General features: G+C 49.7%; 1 protein-coding gene across 3 annotated transcripts in view; it reads right to left on the bottom strand.

Annotated features, from left to right (window-relative positions):
• Positions 1–17,500, bottom strand: part of LOC123744880 (proton-coupled zinc antiporter SLC30A5) — a 170,506-nt gene that overhangs the window by 55,912 nt on the left and 97,094 nt on the right. For all 3 annotated transcript variants that reach the window (XM_045725121.2, XM_045725126.2, XM_045725115.2), the window contains exon 10: positions 582–738. In XM_045725121.2, coding sequence (XP_045581077.1) covers positions 582–738 — 157 coding nt within the window. The remainder of the gene's footprint in view (positions 1–581; positions 739–17,500) is intronic.

Here is a 17,500-nt window from a genome sequence, read left to right as displayed (position 1 = left end):
GAGGGGAGGGAGCTGCACAGACAGCGGCGCGGCAACGTGTGACGTCACACTATTTTGCTTGTTTTCTGTTTGCGAGTTCTATCCACTAGTTCAGCTTTTGGTAGCAATTTTAACCAGAATAGGGGTTTGTTTTGGGGCACTTACCTTTCTGGGTGCCTGATCCAGTCAATGGCAGACATAGAATGCTTCCAACCACACAGGGGTTTCTATAGGCCATTGCTTCCCTTGCCTCTCTGAGGGGGCCCGGTTCTGGCCGTGGTCCCTGGTAGGCCTAAGAACTCCATACACATGACTGATGCCAAAGTCTGACATAAGCATATCAGCCTGGGATAGCTCCAGGGAGTCGACGGGGCTCCCCACAGAAAACCAGAATTAAATGTAATGAAATGCCAGTTTCTTGGTGTGCTCTGGAGGCTCCCCTGAAGCTATCACACTGATTAACCAACAGTTTTGTGCTTACTAACCAAACAGCAGTTCAAGTGTTAATAGTTACAAATATAAATTAAGACATACATACAACTATCCCTTATATTTATAATGAAACATTGCACTGTACAGAGATAAAATACTAAATTCCATACCCAAATGGAAATGTCTTGGTTGGTTTCCAACGAGCCATCACTGATGCAACTAATCCCATGACAAGTGCTGAACAATCAAACAGCATGTGGAAACCGTCAGAAATGAGGCCCAAGCTATTTGTCCACATTCCATAGGCAAATTCTACAAAAGTAAAACCTGAAAAAGGAATTATCCAGTTATAGTACATTGCAAGGATTTAAAACTTTTGTTTACACACATCACTCCCTACAGTAATTAGTGACTTATGTTACATTATAACAAATCAAAATTATAGTTAATTCAAATCCAGCATTGAATTCAATGAAATGCTTTTTTCTGTTGGGTTCAAGGAAGCTTTCTGGATAGCTTCACACCCATCAAACACCCAAGTCCTTGTCAGTCATTAACCCCTAACATGTGACTATGGATCTCCATACATGTCTGCCGACGAGGAGAGAAAAAAAAAAGTGTTTTGAATGTAAAGCAAACCCCAGTTTCTGGGCGAGTCCCAGAGGCTCCATGAAGCTATCATCATTGATTAATTGCCATGCTACCTAGTGTCATCAGTTATGCAGTTCTTTTTGTCTACCAGGGTCCACAATCCAAAACCTGGCTCCCTCAAGAGAGGCGAAGGGACCGATGGCCTATCATCACCTTACATTTAAAGGATATCATCTTTGCCATCATCAGGGAAGGCACTAAAGAAGATAGGCGAGTCAAAACAAACCACTGCCTAGTTTAAAAATACGACCGAAGCCCCCAAAATGCCAAATGAACTTTCCCAATAATAAAAGAAACAATAAAAACTTGGTGAAACTAGCCCCATGCCAGCTAACTCCACATCATCTCTTGCTGAGGGGAGGAGGGGGGGAGCCGGCCCTGGGAGCCCGGGCCAATGGCTTCAGTTCTCTAATGAGACACACACCGCCGATCTGGGGGAGGGAGGGTGTCAGGGAGCCTCTGGGGCTCGCCCAGAAACTGGTGTTTCATTACATTCAATGCTGGTTTTCTGTGGAGAGCCATGTTGGCTACCTGAACTAAACTACCCACAGAGAAGGACATAAATAGGAAAATTACCAGGGAGGTGAGAGCACCACAGGAATCAACTCGAAGTCGAAACCAAAGGCAGCGACATACGCCCCAGGGCAACACAAAGGTGCAGAGGACTTAGAACGTTCACAAGAAACCTGGCGGCCAAGACCCTGTTAGCCCTCCAAAACCTCTGTGCGTGAATATCTGCCCAAGACATACTGTATTACCAAAAACGGCCGACAAGGCAGCATACTTGCGAACATCATGAGAACGAGGGTAGACCGCAGGGTGGCTAGCTTTAATGACAGTGCAGACGACCTGAGAAACATGAGTTCTGGAACAGGGGACCAGAGAAACAGGATCCCTGTATCGATCCCTGGTGGAGGCGGAAACAAATGGGCAGACTTGATTGACTTACAATCAACTTGAGAATGGTCCAGGACGGACCGAAACGTCGTCCTCCCTTCACCTTCTAGTGTGTGGTCTGGTCAACAAATGGGCAGAGTTTCTTTCATCCTGAAGGAAATAAAAAACAAAGCCTAACAGAGCGAGCATTGCGCTTCTCAGTTGCAGGAAGGGCAGTACTCACAGAGCGCACAGGGAAATAAACCCTAAGCACATGCAGCTCCAACACACTAAAACTCTCGGCTCGCATACACTTCCATGTAAGAACCAGCGTTGAATGTAATGAAACGCCATTTTCTGGGTGAGACCCTGAGCTATCCGGGCTGATATGTATGTATTAGACCCTGGCATCAATGTCCATGGAGTTCTAGGACTACAGGGGACCAAGAGCCAGAACCTGGCCCCCCTCAGAGAGGCCCGAGGAGCAATGGCCTATAGAAACCCAACCCCTGTGTGGTTGGAACCTGTGTGGTTGGAAGCATTCTATGTCTGCCATTGACCGGGTCAGGCACCTAGAACGGTAAGCACCCCAAAACAAACCCCTATTCTGGTTAACACTTTGATGCTCTGGGCGCGCATGAACTGCACTACTCCAGGTGGGTTTGGGCATTCCGCGGGAGCGCGCGGTAATTCTAAATAGCGTATAATCTTTTCAGCTTTGTTACCTCAATTCTCGTCCCAGGCTTTTCAATTTCATATCATTGTGTTCGTAATAGAATTCTCTACAGGACTAATGGCATATTAAGTCAAAATGCCCAGCGTACCATCCGCAACAAACTGAGAAAGTGAGAGCATGTTACCTGGGAGCGCGCAAGACCGATAAAATGTGTACACTCTTCACTTTGGTTACCCCAATTCTCATCCTAGGTCTTTCATTTTGGCATCAATGTGTTCGCAATAGAATTCCCAACAGGAGTATATGCATATAATATCAAAACAGCGGCGCGCTCCACCCGCCGACAAGATGAAAGTTACCAGAAAGAGAGCGCTGCACCACCCCAAGGCGCCTCATATTACAATACTGTAGAGAGCGCAATCATACTGAAATGTGTATACTGTACTCTCTTCAACTTTGTCATCTCAATTCTCGTCCTAGGTTTTTCAATTTGGTATCAATGTGTTCACAATAGAATTCTCTACAGGACTAAATGCATATAAAGCCCAAAAGCCAGGCGAGAAAGTGAGAGCATGTCACCCGGGAGCATGCAAGAGCAATAAAATGTGTACACCCTCTTCACTTTGGACTTTTTTTTTTTTTTTTTTTTTTTTTTTTTGAGATATATACAAGAGTTGTTACATTCTTGTAGAGCCACTAGTCGGGCAGGTCCCTGGAATACGACTCCCGCTGTGAAGAATCGTTTTTTCATCCAAGTACACATTTTACTGTTGTGTTAAACAGAGGCTACAGTTAAGGATTTGCGCCCAGTAAATCCTCCCCGGCCAGGATACGAACCCATGACATAGCGCTCGCGGAACGCCAGGCAAGTGTCTTACCACTACACCACGGAGACATCTCAATTCTCGTCCTAGATCTTTCATTTTGGTGTCATTGTGTTTGCAACAGAATTCTCTACAGGAGTACATGCAAATATAAAGTCTAAAAGCCCCGTGTCCTACCCACAGGAAACAGAGAACGTGACGGTGCGTTACCGCAGTGAGCGCTAATAAAGAGCAATAAAATGGGTATACTCTTTCTAACTTTGTTACCTCAATTCTGGTCCTAGGTCTTTCATTTTGGTATCAATGTATTCGCAAATGAAATTCCCTACAGGTGTATATGCATATAATGTCCAAAACCGCTGCCAATTTGCCGCCGGAAACGATGCAATGCCGAGTCGTTACCAGACTACCCCCGAGTAAAAGAACGACGCAATGCTGCATTGTTACCAAGCCGAAGTGTTAAGCTATTGCTACTGAAACTGAACTAGTGGACAGAACTCCCTAAATGAAAATGAACAAACAAGCATCGCGTCACCGTGACGCTGTCTGCGCAATCCCCCCCCCTCCTCGGGAGGGGGAAGGGGAGCCCCAGACCCCTGCGCCGGCTATCTACCCTGCAGTTCTGTGGCTGATGTGGAACTGGCCAGGTTGTGTGCCTCCAGCTCCAGAATTTTCCAGTTCTGTGCCTTGCGGTGTGGTGCTGTCTCTTCAGTGGTGTGTGAGACAGGAGTAATTTCTCCAGTACTCGGGCTGCATGCGCCTAGGGTTCCCTTTCTAAGGTGCCCCGTAAGTACTGCCCTTGGGGGCTTGGGGTTACCTTCCACAAGTCACCTTGGGATTTACCTCCGCTGTCTCTTTTGCTGCTTGGTGATTGACCGCCCTTGGAGGCAAGTGGAGTGTTTCTTGCTCCCCTGTTTGCCTCTGGGTAGGGGTTAGTTTTCATCACTGTTCGAGGCGCAGGGTACTGTACAGCTAGTTATCTCTCATAGCGGCTGGCTCTGTTCCACCTGGGCATGTTGTCCTCTTGCGGGGTTTTTCTTTTCATTTTTGTTATCCTGCCTGGTGGGGAAGGGGGAGTGGTGTCTGCCCCTTGATTTGGTCACACCCTTTGTAATTTGGTGGTCCTCCACTAGGCCCCCGCGAGTGTACAAGTCCCGGGGGTTTAGCAGTTTGCTTGGTAGTTTTAGGATGCCGGTTAGCAGTACCCTGCCTGGGCTTCCCTTAGAGAGATAATGCAACTAAGGGCCCTGGGAAATCGTGCGGAGGCTCTTTGGTCCAATGGACGTGACCCCTGGGTCCCCTCTCGCTTTGTGCGAGTTTGAGGGTTGGACTGTCCCCTTGTCTCAGGGTGACACTCACAGGTTGTACCTCCGTCATGCTGCCTGTCACCTTTCGACCCGGAGTCTTGCGAGTTTTGTTCCTTGTTTGTACTCCAATTTACCCAGTCTACTGATCATGACATGCGAGTGCAGGCAGCTTCAGTGTTGCATGCTCGATTTAGGTTGCTGTATCGCGTTAGGTTGGTTGCTACCCCAGATGCCCCGAGACTGCCCAGTTTTGGTTATAGGGACCCGGATTTAGGAGTGTTAGTCGCCTCAACTTTGGTTCCGTCCGTACTCCCTTGTCCTTCCCCTTCTGTTGTTTGTCCTGGTCCTTTCTCCTTGCTTCCAGCTCCGAAGTAAGGGGTAAACATTTTCCCCTTTGTTTTCAACATTTCTTTCACCTCTCTTCTTGATGGCAGTTCTTGGGTCACTGATTAAGCCCTTGCCATGGTTACTGCAGGTAAGGCAGTGAAAACGATAAAGGAACTTGCCATCAGTTTGCTCATTGTTGTATGCTTTGCTTAACACTTTCGCCGCATATGCCGCATATTCCGTCATGAAACCAAAATACGGAGTAGGTCCAAGGATGCAAACAGTGTCAGAAATTAAAAAAAAAAAACCAGCGTTGAATGTAATGAAACGCCATTTTCTGGGCGAGTCCCGGAGGCTCCCCGGAGCTATCCCAGGCTGATATGCTAATGTCAGACTTTGGCATCAGTCATGTGTATGGAGTTCTTAGGCCTACCGGGGACCACGGCCAGAACCGGGCCCCCTCAGAGAGGCAAGGGGAGCAATGGCCTATAGAAGCCCCCGTGTAGTTGGAAGCATTCTATGTCTGCCATCGACCGGAACAGGCACCCAGAAAGGTAAGCGCCCCAAAACAAACCCCTATTCTGGTTAAAATTGCTACCTAAAACCGAACTAGTGGATAGAACTCCCCAACCGAAAACAAGCAAACTAGTGTGACGTCACACACTGCCGCGCCGCTGTCTGCGCAGCTCCCCCCTCCCCGGGAGGGGGAAGGGGGAGCCCCAGACCCCCCGCGCCGGCTACCCACACCTCAGTTCTTGAGGCTGGATGTCAAAAACGCGGAAAACCGCCAACCGGAGGGAGGGAGGGATGCCGGGGAGCCTCCGGGACTCACCCAGAAAATGGCGTTTCATTACATTCAACGCTGGTTTTCTGGGGGGAGCCCCGTCGGCTCCCCGGAGCTAACTACCCACAGACAGAAAAAGAGGGACTTACCCGGGAGGCGGTCGTCGCTCACCCTTCAACTCGAAGCCGAGACAACTGGCTGCAACCGCCGACCCAAAGCAACACAGGCCCGACGAGGCCCAGGGACATTCACAAGGTAACGAGCAGCCAGGACCCTGTTCGACCACCAAAATCCCCGCGCCCGAATATCAGACCAAGACATATTCCCAAAGACGGCAGCAAGAGCCGCGAACTTACGAACGTCATGGGCACGGGGATAGACCGCAGGCTGGCTGGACCTAATAACCCTGCGGACGACCTGAGAGACCCGAACCCGCGAACAGGGAAGAAGGGAAAACCGGATCAACCCACAGCGCGTCCCCGGACACAGAAGCTGTGGCGCGCAAATAACGGCGAAGCGCCGCAACCGGACACAAAACATGATGCACCCCCGGCCTGACCAACCAAGCATCAACCACCCATGGACCCCTCCGGAACGCAGCAGTCTCATTCTTCGCCAGAAAAGAAGGAGACGGCTGCAAACGAACAAAACTATCACCACGACCAAAAGAGCAGAAACCCCTGCGCCGGAGGAGAGCATGAAGCTCTCCTACCCGACCCCCAGAGGCCAAAGCCAACAAGAAAAGTGCCTAGGAAAAACAATCCTGGACCGAAGGGGCCACAACGAAACGAGGAGATGAAAGGAAAGCGAGCACTCTGTCCAAAGACCAGGACGGCTCAGGCGACGCATGAGCAGGCCGGAGGTGAAACAATGCACGAGACAGCTTGCGAAACGGCGCAGACGTAACATCGATACCGAAAGCAAGCTGAAGCGGCTCCGCCAGCGCCGCACGATACGAAGCGACAGTGTTAGGCATAAGATGACGGTCCTGAAACAACCACGAGAGGAAGGACAAGACCACCCGAACAGACAAGGAGCTAACACGACGAAGACGCAAAAAGAAACGGAAGGACCGCCAGGAAACTTCATACTGCCGCCGAGAAGAAGCCCTCAGGTGGGACACCAACAAGGAGGCCACCTGATCACCATAGAGATGATGATAGACTCGAGTCAAAAAAACCATACGCGAAGACTCGAGGAGAAGATCGAACCAGCTACGTGACGTACCGGCCCGATCTGCTGAAAGAGGCGGAGCCGCGGGAAAACCCTCGGGTTCGGACACCGAGCAACCAGCGCCTGAAACCAAGGCTGGGCCGGCCACCAAGGGGCCAGAAGGACAACTCTACCCCGGTAAGTCTCTAAGCGAGTCAGGACCTGGAGCAACAGCCGAACCGGGGGAAAGAGGTACAGGAACCCCCACCTCGACCAGTCGAGCCGAAAGGCATCGACCCCGACGGCCTCGCAATCGGGGAAGGGCGCCGCATAAACGGGAAGACGCCGCGACCACGCCGACGCGAAGAGGTCCACTTCGGGGCGCCCGAACGTCTAGCAAAGCCAACGGAAGGACTCGTCGTCGACCGTCCACTCCGTGGAGAGGGGAACGAAGCGAGACAGGGCGTCGGCCAAGACGTTGGACACACCCCGTACGTGAACCGCCAGGAGAGCCAAACCCCGAGAACTCAGCAGACGAGTCACCCGAAGCGACCAACCCCAAAGAGACAAGGACCGCATCAGCCTCAAGAACTGAGGTGTGGGTAGCCGGCGCGGGGGGTCTGGGGCTCCCCCTTCCCCCTCCCGGGGAGGGGGGAGCTGCGCAGACAGCGGCGCGGTAGTGTGTCACGTCACACTAGTTTGCTTGTTTTCGGTTGGGGAGTTCTATCCACTAGTTCAGTTTTAGGTAGCAATTTTAACCAGAATAGGGGTTTGTTTTGGAGCGCTTACCTTTCTGGGTGCCTGTTCCGGTCGATGGCAGACATAGAATGCTTCCAACTACACGGGGGCTTCTATAGGCCATTGCTCCCCTTGCCTCTCTGAGGGGGCCCGGTTCTGGCCGTGGTCCCCGGTAGGCCTAAGAACTCCATACACATGACTGATGCCAAAGTCTGACATTAGCATATCAGCCTGGGATAGCTCCGGGGAGCCGACGGGGCTCCCCCCAGAAAATGCATTGAATATAATGAAACGCCATTTTCTGGGTGAGACCCGGAGGCTCCACAGAGCTATACCGGGCTGATGTGTATATATTAGACCATGGCAACAGTCAATCGAAGGAGATCTAAGCCTACCAGGGACCAGAGCCAAAACCTGCCCCCCCCCCCTCAAGAGAGGCACAAGGAACAATGGCCTAAAGACACCCCCATGTAATTGGAAGCAGTCTTTGTGTGCCATCTACCAGGTCAGGCACCCAGAAAAGTAGGAATCTCAAAAAAAACTACTGCTGGTCAAAAATTGCAAACCGAAAGCCGAACTAACAAACAGAACTTCCCAATTAAAAACAAAGAAACAAACATGACGTCACCACAACCGCCGCGCATCCATCTGCACAACCCCCCTTCCCCGGGAGGGGGATGGAGGGGGGAGGGGTCCCAGACCTCCACACTGACAACTCTCCTCAGTTCAGAGGCTGCGTATCAAAAACGCAAAAACCCGCCGACAGAAGGTAGGGAGGGATGCCGGGGAGCCTCCGGATCTCACCCAGCAAATGGCATTTCATTACATTCAACGCACGTTTTCTGTGGAGAGCCCCTTCGGTTCCCCAGAGATACTTAACCAAAGATAAGAAGAAAAGGGACTCACCCGGGAGGCAGTCGTCACTCGCTCCTTAACTCAATGTCAAGACAACAGGCCACAACCTGCGACCCAAGGCTATGCATGTTGGAAAGTTTCTAACACTAATACAGTACATCATTATTGTATTAACCATAGTAATTACTAATCCTACTAATTTGTAGAATTAACATAAATTAATATTTTCCTATCTGCACGTCATTTACCAAATTCTTCCCACATAGAAGGACAGTATTGCATCAGATAATATCCAGCAGAGACATAATTATTGTCAACATGCCATTGAATTGAATGATATTCTTGCCTTTTGTCAGTATTCTTTACAAGAATTAATACATGATAATATAACAACTAGTGATCCAATAACGAGTTATCAACTAAAAGATCACTATATAACAGTTTATATGTTATCTTAAACTAACATGGAGGAAACAGAAATTTCTCTCCAATTCTCGTTTAATAAGAACACTGTTCATATTAATTATTATTTGACGAGAATTTAGATAATATATAACTCCCTATAATTGCGACCCTATTCTCATTACCTTATTAAGTAGAGTAATTACTAGGAAATGAATTTTCTGTTTCTACTAAAATATGTTGCACATGCGGAGGAGGAGGGAGACGCCACAAGAAGGCTGTGGACGACGCCATAGACAACGTGGCAGCCATAAGTACAGAGAGAGGTGAAGCTTTTGTCAACTACACGATCGGCCCTTACAATTATTCGGCCCTGGAGTGTGCAATTACTCCATTAGCGATCCAAGGATTGCATCAGTGGACCACCAGCAGGTTAAGTGGTCTAGTTTATTGTTAGAGCTCTAATCATGTAAACTTTACCATTAGTCCATCGTTACACCGTGCTCCCTCCTCAAACGACAAGTACGTCCACAGGGAATTTAATATATCCCTTCCATTAGCTCATAATGATATAATTTAATGTGTGTAAACAATTGTTACATCGTATTGGGTTTACAGTGTGTGTTGAAGCAGCCGGGAGTGAGAATTTCCCACGCTACGCTATCAGGTCACGTGTTCCAGCAGGTTCTAGATGACGCCACCTCACCACCATGCTTCCGTTCACTGTCACAGCTAAGCAGCTGAGATTATTTTGATTTAGTCATTACTTGCTAATGAATGATCTAAATTTAATAATATTTTGAAATATATATTTCATTTACGTGAACTAGGAATTCAATCATTTTCTATAGCCTCATGAAATTTAGATAGAAACAATTTTCTTATCTATTATTTTAATATGTTAATGTAGATACTAACAACATAGACATTTTAATGATCTCCCATTGAGTTCCATGTTACTAACCACTGGTAGTAATATTAGTCTATCGTAGTATCTTGAGGTCTATTCGCCTCTAATTATTATTGCCTAATTCTTGCAATTACTCATTTTATTTTATTCAGTGAATGAACCACACTGAAATGATGCCAGGGATACAATAGTCTTTTGGCATATAACCCCCCATTTTGGGTGAGAGAATTTGATTCATAAATTACAGTCCCTTCAATATTCAATATATTATTAGTCAATAATATCCAAAGGACACTAGTTCATGGATTGAATATTAAACCACTTGCTCTACCCAGTTTCCACTTTTCCTTTAAAAAGTGATGGTCCTTCGTAGCTATCGAAAATTAGCATCAATTTAAATGAATACCATGAGTCAAGTTTTCCCACAATACACACCCGAGAAGGACTAGGAACATTAACAAGGTAATGTACAGCAAGGACCCTGTTCGACCTCCAATAGCCCCGTGCACAAAAGATAGGCCAGGACATTACCAAAACAGCATCCAAATGCCGAACTTATGAACGGCGTGGGCACGGGGAAAGACCGCAGGCTGGCTGGACCAAATAAACCTGCGGACAAACTGGAAAACCCGTGCCCAGGAATAGGGAAGAAGGGGAAACGGGGTCAACCCAAAGCGCATCCTCTGCCACAGAGGCTGTAATCAGCAAATAATGGCAAAGAGCCACAGACAGACACAAAACATGATGCACCCCGGCTGAACCAACCAAGCATCAACAACCCAAGGACCCCCTCCAGAAAGCAGACTCATTCTTCGCCAGAAAAGAAGGCGACGGCTGCAAACGAAGAAAAGACTACCAGGACTGAAAGAGCATAAACCTCTGCGCCGGAGGAGAGCATGAAACTCTCCGACCCGACCCCCAGAGACCAGCGCCAACAAGAAAAAGAACCGTAGAAAATAGTCCTAAACCGAGGGGGGCCACGCCAAACCTAGGAGAAGGGAGCAGAGAGCACCCGGTGCAATGGCAAGGACAGCTCAGGCAGCGCATGAGCAGGCTGGAGGTGAACAATGCCTGAGAAAGCTTGCGGAACGGAGCAGAAGTGACATCCACCCCAAATGCAAGCTGCAGCAGCTCTGCTAGCGCCACCCAAAACGAGGTGACAGTATCTGGAATAAGAAGAAAGTCCTGATACAACCAAGAGCGAAAGGACAAAACCGACCAGAATCGAAGACAACCTACAAGAGACAAGTGCCGAAAAGACCGCCAGGAAATTTCATACTGCCGTCAAGACGAAACTTGCAGGTGGGACACCAACTAAGCCACCTGATCATCGTACAAGTGGTGATAAACCCGCATAAAAAAACAGACACGAGAAGCAGAGAAGATCGAACCAGCCACGTAATGGAATGGTCCAATCTGCTGAAAGAGGCGGAGCCGCGGGAAGACCCTCGGGTACGAACATCGCGCAAGAGGCGCCTGAAACCAGGGCTGGGCCGGCTACCAAAGAGGCAACAGGACCACTCATCCCTTGTAAGTCTCTCTAAGCTAACCAGGCCCCGGAGCAACAACCGAACCGGTGGGAAGAGGTACAGGTAACCCCAACTCGACCAGTCCAGCCGAAAGGCATCGACCCTGCCGGCCACGGAGTCTGGGAAGGGCGCCACATAAACTGGAAGACGCTTCGACTAAGTCGATACGAAGAGGTCCACCTCTAGGTGCCCGTATGTCCAGGAGAGCCAACTGAATGAGTCTGTATCAACCATCCATTCCATGGATAAGCGAATGAACCGAGATAGGCCATCTGCCAGTACGTCTGACACCCCCTGACCGTGAATCGCCAGGAGAGCCAAACCCCGGGAACTCAGCAAACGAGTCTCCTGAAGCGACCAGCCCCAAAGAGCCAAGGACTGCATCAAACCCCCACAGTTCAGACAAAGAACCACCGAGGAACAGTCTGAATGGAGACGGATCATTGCTCCACGAGCTACACGAACCCTCTGAAGCGAATGTCACACCACCGCGAACTCCTGCACCGTGTTGTGAGCCCAAAGGAAGGACAGACCCCACCGACTCTGGCCGGCCTGGTGAGCACTGGTCACAAAACCCCAGCCCAGAGACGAGGCATCCGTGAACACATCGAGCGAGGACTTGGGGAGGCATCAGGGCATAGAACCCTCAAAAAAAAACCTCAGAGGAAGACGGCGACGCAGCAGCCGATGCAAGGCTCCCGGGATCCAAACTCAGCGATCACGAGAGCGGCGGATGGGACGCCCCTGAAGAACCAGAACATCCGCCGAAGTCAGATCCGACCCAACGGGTAGACCAGCATGGCTAAAATCAGGCTCCCGCACCGCCGCTCAAATAACCGACATGTGACCCGGGTGCCCTCCAAAAACAGTCATAAGCAGGACCGAAGAGAAAACAAAGAGCCAGGGGCCCAAAACAATTCCAAAAATTAGGACGAGCACCGCCTGTCAGCATGCGAGACGAGAAGCGAAGAACAGACACTGCCTCCCTCAGAAACGGCGCGTACAACTTCAACAAGGCTGCTGGCGCCCGAACTGCCGAAGCAAGCACACCGGATACTGGCCCGGAACCCAGCTCCTCCACACCCACCACGAGCCAGTCCGAAGACAGCACCCACAGAGAAAAGAAGTGCAAGACCGAAGCCAAATGCCCACGGGCGCCCAAATCCTCGGCCACCAGGGATGCCGAAAAGGAAGGAACCTGCACGTGAAGCCGCACCTGGCCGACATCATAAGGAAGGACGGGGGCAAACAAGCACGCATTGAGGTGCTCCAACTCACCCCCCCAAGGAAAACCTGAACGACCGTAGTCAACTCTCGCCATCCAAGTGCGCAGTCTGACAGAATGAATGCCAAGCCCCCAACAAAAGAAAAGGCAGTCTGCCAGCCAGGAAGACTCCGGTACCTTGCAACGCACCCATTAAGGAAGAGAGGAGTCAAACTCAAAAGAAGGCTTCATTATCAAGGCGTAATCCGGGTCTCGTAGGAGGTAAGCCACAAAGGCCTCCCACACTTTCCTCGGTGGGATGCGGGAAGCCAAAAACCTCCAGAAGGAGGGAACCAAAGAACCCATGGGAACTTGGAACTGAACCCGGGGAGGAGTCGAACTCATAACAAAATTGTACAGTTAGGGGTTAGGAAAACCTCTTCCTCTGTAACAACAAGCCCCGTGCTGAGGGTACCAAACACCCAAGCAGGGACAAGTGAGGCCCAGGGACCCCCCCAAGACCACCGCCCCCCCAGCCCCGGAATCCTCCATGCCAGGACCCGGGGCCGAGCCATCCTCCAAACCCTCTGCCTCTTGAGGAAAAGAAGAGTCCACCAGAAAAACAGGGATGAAGGGGTCCCGCTGGCGTGGCCCAAAAGCTCCGGCAGGAGGACCAGGCTTGAATGCCTCCGCCCCCAATCCGGAAGGGGCAATCCCCGAAGCTGCCCAAGTCTCACTACCAGTATAAGTCAGCGGGGCAGCTGCGGGGCATCCAAAAAGGCAACCAACTTCACACGTTGCTGCAATCTAAACCTCGCATGCAATGCTAAAGCTGCCTGCACCCGAATATCAATCTCAGTGGACTGGGTGAATGGAGTACAAGCAAAGAACACCACTTGCAGGACTCCGAGTCATAGGTGTCACTTACCCTAACAGACAGCAAGGCGTTAGCAGACGGTGAGTGTCACCCTGAGACAAGGGGTGTTGTTGACCACAATAGCAACCTTCAAATTCGCACAAGGCAAGGTGGGACTCGGAGGTCTCCTACATTGGACCACTGAGCCCCAAAGGGGGTTTCCAGGGCCCTTAGGTACACTGCTAAGGAAAGCCCAGGCGAGGTACTGCTAACCGGTTATCTCAGAGCTACCAAGCAAACAACTAAAAGCTGAACCCCCTGCGACGTGCGCAAGCATGGGGATCTAGTGGAGGGCCACCAATCCTACAAGTGGTCCTACCGCCACACCAGGCAGACCCCTGCCAGGCAAAACGAAACAAAAACAGAACCGGTTGCTATCCGTATATCAGACAGCTGCACAGTAGCTCGCGTCTCAGCCAGCGACGAAACTACCTCCTACCCAAGGGCAAACAGGAGTAAGAACCTCCCCAGCTGAACCCCCAAGGGTGGGCAATTACCGAGCAGTGACAGAACCACACGGAGGTAGCTGCTCCTGAACGGCTCATGGAAGATAACCCTGAAGCCGCAAAGGCAGTACTTACAGGGCACCAAGGGAAGGTAGCCCTACGTGCATGCAGCCCCAGTACTCTTGTGTTACTTCCAGCTCACACACCACCAAAACAGAGTAACAACAGCGCACTGCAGCACTGCACAAAGAGTGGAGCCAGAGCACTCGACTGTCACCAACACCACAGCCTCTTGAACTGAGGAGAGTTGCCGGCGTGGAGGTCTGGAACCCCTCTTCCGGGGAGGGGGGGGTTGCGTAGATGGATGCGCGGTGGATGTGGTGACGTCATGTTTGTTTGCTTGTTTTTAACTGGGAGTTCTGTTTGCTAGTTCGGCTTTCAGTTTTCAATTTTTGACCAGCAGTAGTTTGTTTTGAGATGCCTGCCTTTCTGGGTGCCTGACCTGGTAGATGGCAGACAAAGACCGCTTCCAATTACACGGGGGTGTCTTTAGGCCATTGCTCCTCATGCCTCTCTTGAGGGGGGCCAGGTTCTGGCTTAGAACTCCTTCGATTGACTGTTGCCTCGGTCTAATATATACACATCAGCCCGGTATAGCTCCGGGGAGCCGAAGGGGCTCTCCACAGAAAAATAGGTAAAAATTCCATTTATTGACCGAATACTATGGGACTTGTTTCAAAATGCGCACTAACATCTTCCCATGCTCTGTATATCCCACGTGGCATCCCCACCCATGGTGTGGGTGGCCAAACAGATGGAAGACCCATTGTTTTCTTGATGCCGCTCGCAACCGCTGCAGCCTTTTGTGTTATACAAGTACTACACAACAGATACCAAGAAACTCACATTTCTCCAGTTACACGAAGTAATCATGATGTCACAAGTGAAGTTTATGTATAAGGAGTCAACTCTCAACAATGACCACATCATACATGCTGGTGATGTACATGAGGATGACAGCAGTGCTACTGTTAACACTTTTACAACATTTGGACCATCAGGGTGTGAGGATGCCACTCTTCCCTTCTTCACCTAGAAATGAACATTCATCATCTGACTCCGAAGACGAACTTCAGATAATTCCTAGTGGTATTGCTGTTAGGAGACCTCATCTTGCTGATAAACCTGAACGTCTGAACAGGAACTTGAACCATGAACTAATTCGCACCGAGAAAGCCCTGAGGAATTGTGTTTGCTACAAGTCTGGTAAAAGGATGGACACCAGGTATAAATGAAAGTCATGTGGTGTGGCACTGTGTGCTGCACCATGCTGCCTGTCAGGACCCCTGATAGCTGGGTGGACAGAGCTTTGGATTCGTAGTCCCGAGGTTTCTGGGTTCGATCCCCGATGGAGGCGGAGACAAATGGGCAAAATGTTTCTTTCATCCTGATGCCCCTGTTACCTAGCAGTAATTAGGTACCTGGGAGTTAGACAGCTGCTATGGGCTGCTTCCTGGGGGGAGTGTGTAACAAAAAGGAGACCTGGTCAAGGACCGGGCCGCAAGGACGCTAAGCCCCGAAATCATCTTAAGAAGATGCTACAGCTTGTACCATCGGAAGAGGACATTCGTAGTGGCTAAGGGGTACTTAGTAACTATCCCCTCCACCCATAAAATATTGGTTGAGCAACTTCAGGAAGCCTTTTTCTTGAACTGGTGGAGGGGTTCTACCTAATGTTCAACTCATGCTCTACAATTATCATTGGGTGTTAAGTAGAGATATATGAATTAATTTTTTTATACATATGACATTGTGGTACAAACATTTATAAAGGACGCAACACAAAAACGAATGATATGGTGTCATAAACAATGTTGGGAATGAATAATGACAGTAAACAATGAAGCAGGTGATGTTCACATAACTATGTAATTTATCTTATGGTATTGGTAATGTTGTTCTAATATTTGTTCTTATATGCAAACATTCCTTTAGAGCATTCTATTGCAAACAAGCAATAATTTGATACCAAATTGAACGACGTAGCATGAAAATTAAGGTCAGAAATCTGAAAGGAATATAAACATTTTTGTGTGGTGGTGAGCTCTTGGGCAACGCACAGCCTACCTTGCAGTGTACGGCTGGTCTAAAGTATAGAAAAGTGAGACTTGTATGTTCTTATATGCAAATATTCCCTATAAGCATTCCATTGGGAACAATTTGTTACCAAACTGAATATCATAACACAAAAATTAAAGTCAGAAAGCTGAAAAGAGTACTGTAGAAGTTCACTAATCCGGACTATATGGGAAGGACTCTGCCGGATGAGTCTGTTTTCCGGATTAACTGACTTTTCACCGCAGAAGTCCAGAAGTGAACATTTCAAAAAATGTTTGTACCACAAACAACATAATTTGAATTTCCATACACTAAATAGTGTGTGGGGCTGGGTGGGTGGTTAGCTGCCTGGGCTTGAAGGTGGGCAAGCAGGTGGGTGGGTGGGTGGGCAGGCAAGCAGGTGGGTGAGTGGGCAGACAGGCAGGTGGGTGGGTGGGTTCAGGCAGGCAGGTTTTGGATGAGTGGATGGCAGGCAGGTGGGTGGATGGCAGGCAGGTGGGTGGGTGGGCAGGCAGGTTTAGGCGGGCAGGTGGGTGGGTGGGCAAGACAATACTGGACAGAGACAGAGATCATAGGTCTCCTCCCTGTTTCAACCTCCCCTCCCCCAAACTCATGGAAGCCCTTCCCAACTTACCCTCACGAGTGTTAACACGTGGATGTTGACTCGATGAAATATGACTTTTAACGTATGTGCCTTAAGTTCTGTTAAAACCCATTTTAGTTTCTTGTAAATATTTAAATGAATAAATAGCCAACCAAATACTGTACTACTATTCAAATATTATAGTGTTTTATTTAATATTCGTAACTAGCTCCCCACGGAAATAAGAAAAGAGTATAATTCAACAACTCCTGCAACACCTCCAACTGCCACCCTCAGTTGGTAGGGTTAACGCCAGTCACATCTGGTACACTCACACACCACACGTGCTACCTCCCTCCCTCCATGACTGATTCCCTCACTTCATTCATTCATTCATTCATTCCTTCCTGCCTTCCTTGACTGACTGGACTGACTGGACTGACTGGACTGACTGGACTGACTGGACTGACTGGACTGACTGGACTGACTGGACTGACTGGACTGCCTCCCTCCCTCCCTCCCTCCCTCCCTCCCTCCCTCCCTCCCTCCCTCCCTTCCTCCCTCCCTCCCTCCCTTCCTCCCTCCCTCACTCCCTCACTCCCTCACTCCCTCACTCCCTCACTCCCTCACTCCCTCACTCACTCACTCACTCACTCACTCACTCACTCACTCACTCACTCACTCCCTCACTCCCTCACTCCCTCACTCCCTCACTCCCTCCCTCCCTCCCTCCCTCACTCCCTCCCTCCCTCACTCACTCCCTCACTCACTCACTCCCTCCCTCCCTCCCT

The sequence above is a fragment of the Procambarus clarkii genome, chromosome 10, assembly GCF_040958095.1.
Source record: "Procambarus clarkii isolate CNS0578487 chromosome 10, FALCON_Pclarkii_2.0, whole genome shotgun sequence".
Taxonomy (NCBI): Eukaryota; Metazoa; Arthropoda; class Malacostraca; order Decapoda; family Cambaridae; genus Procambarus; species Procambarus clarkii.
Note: the sequence above shows the minus strand (reverse complement) of the source record. Positions and strands in the feature narration are given on the sequence as shown.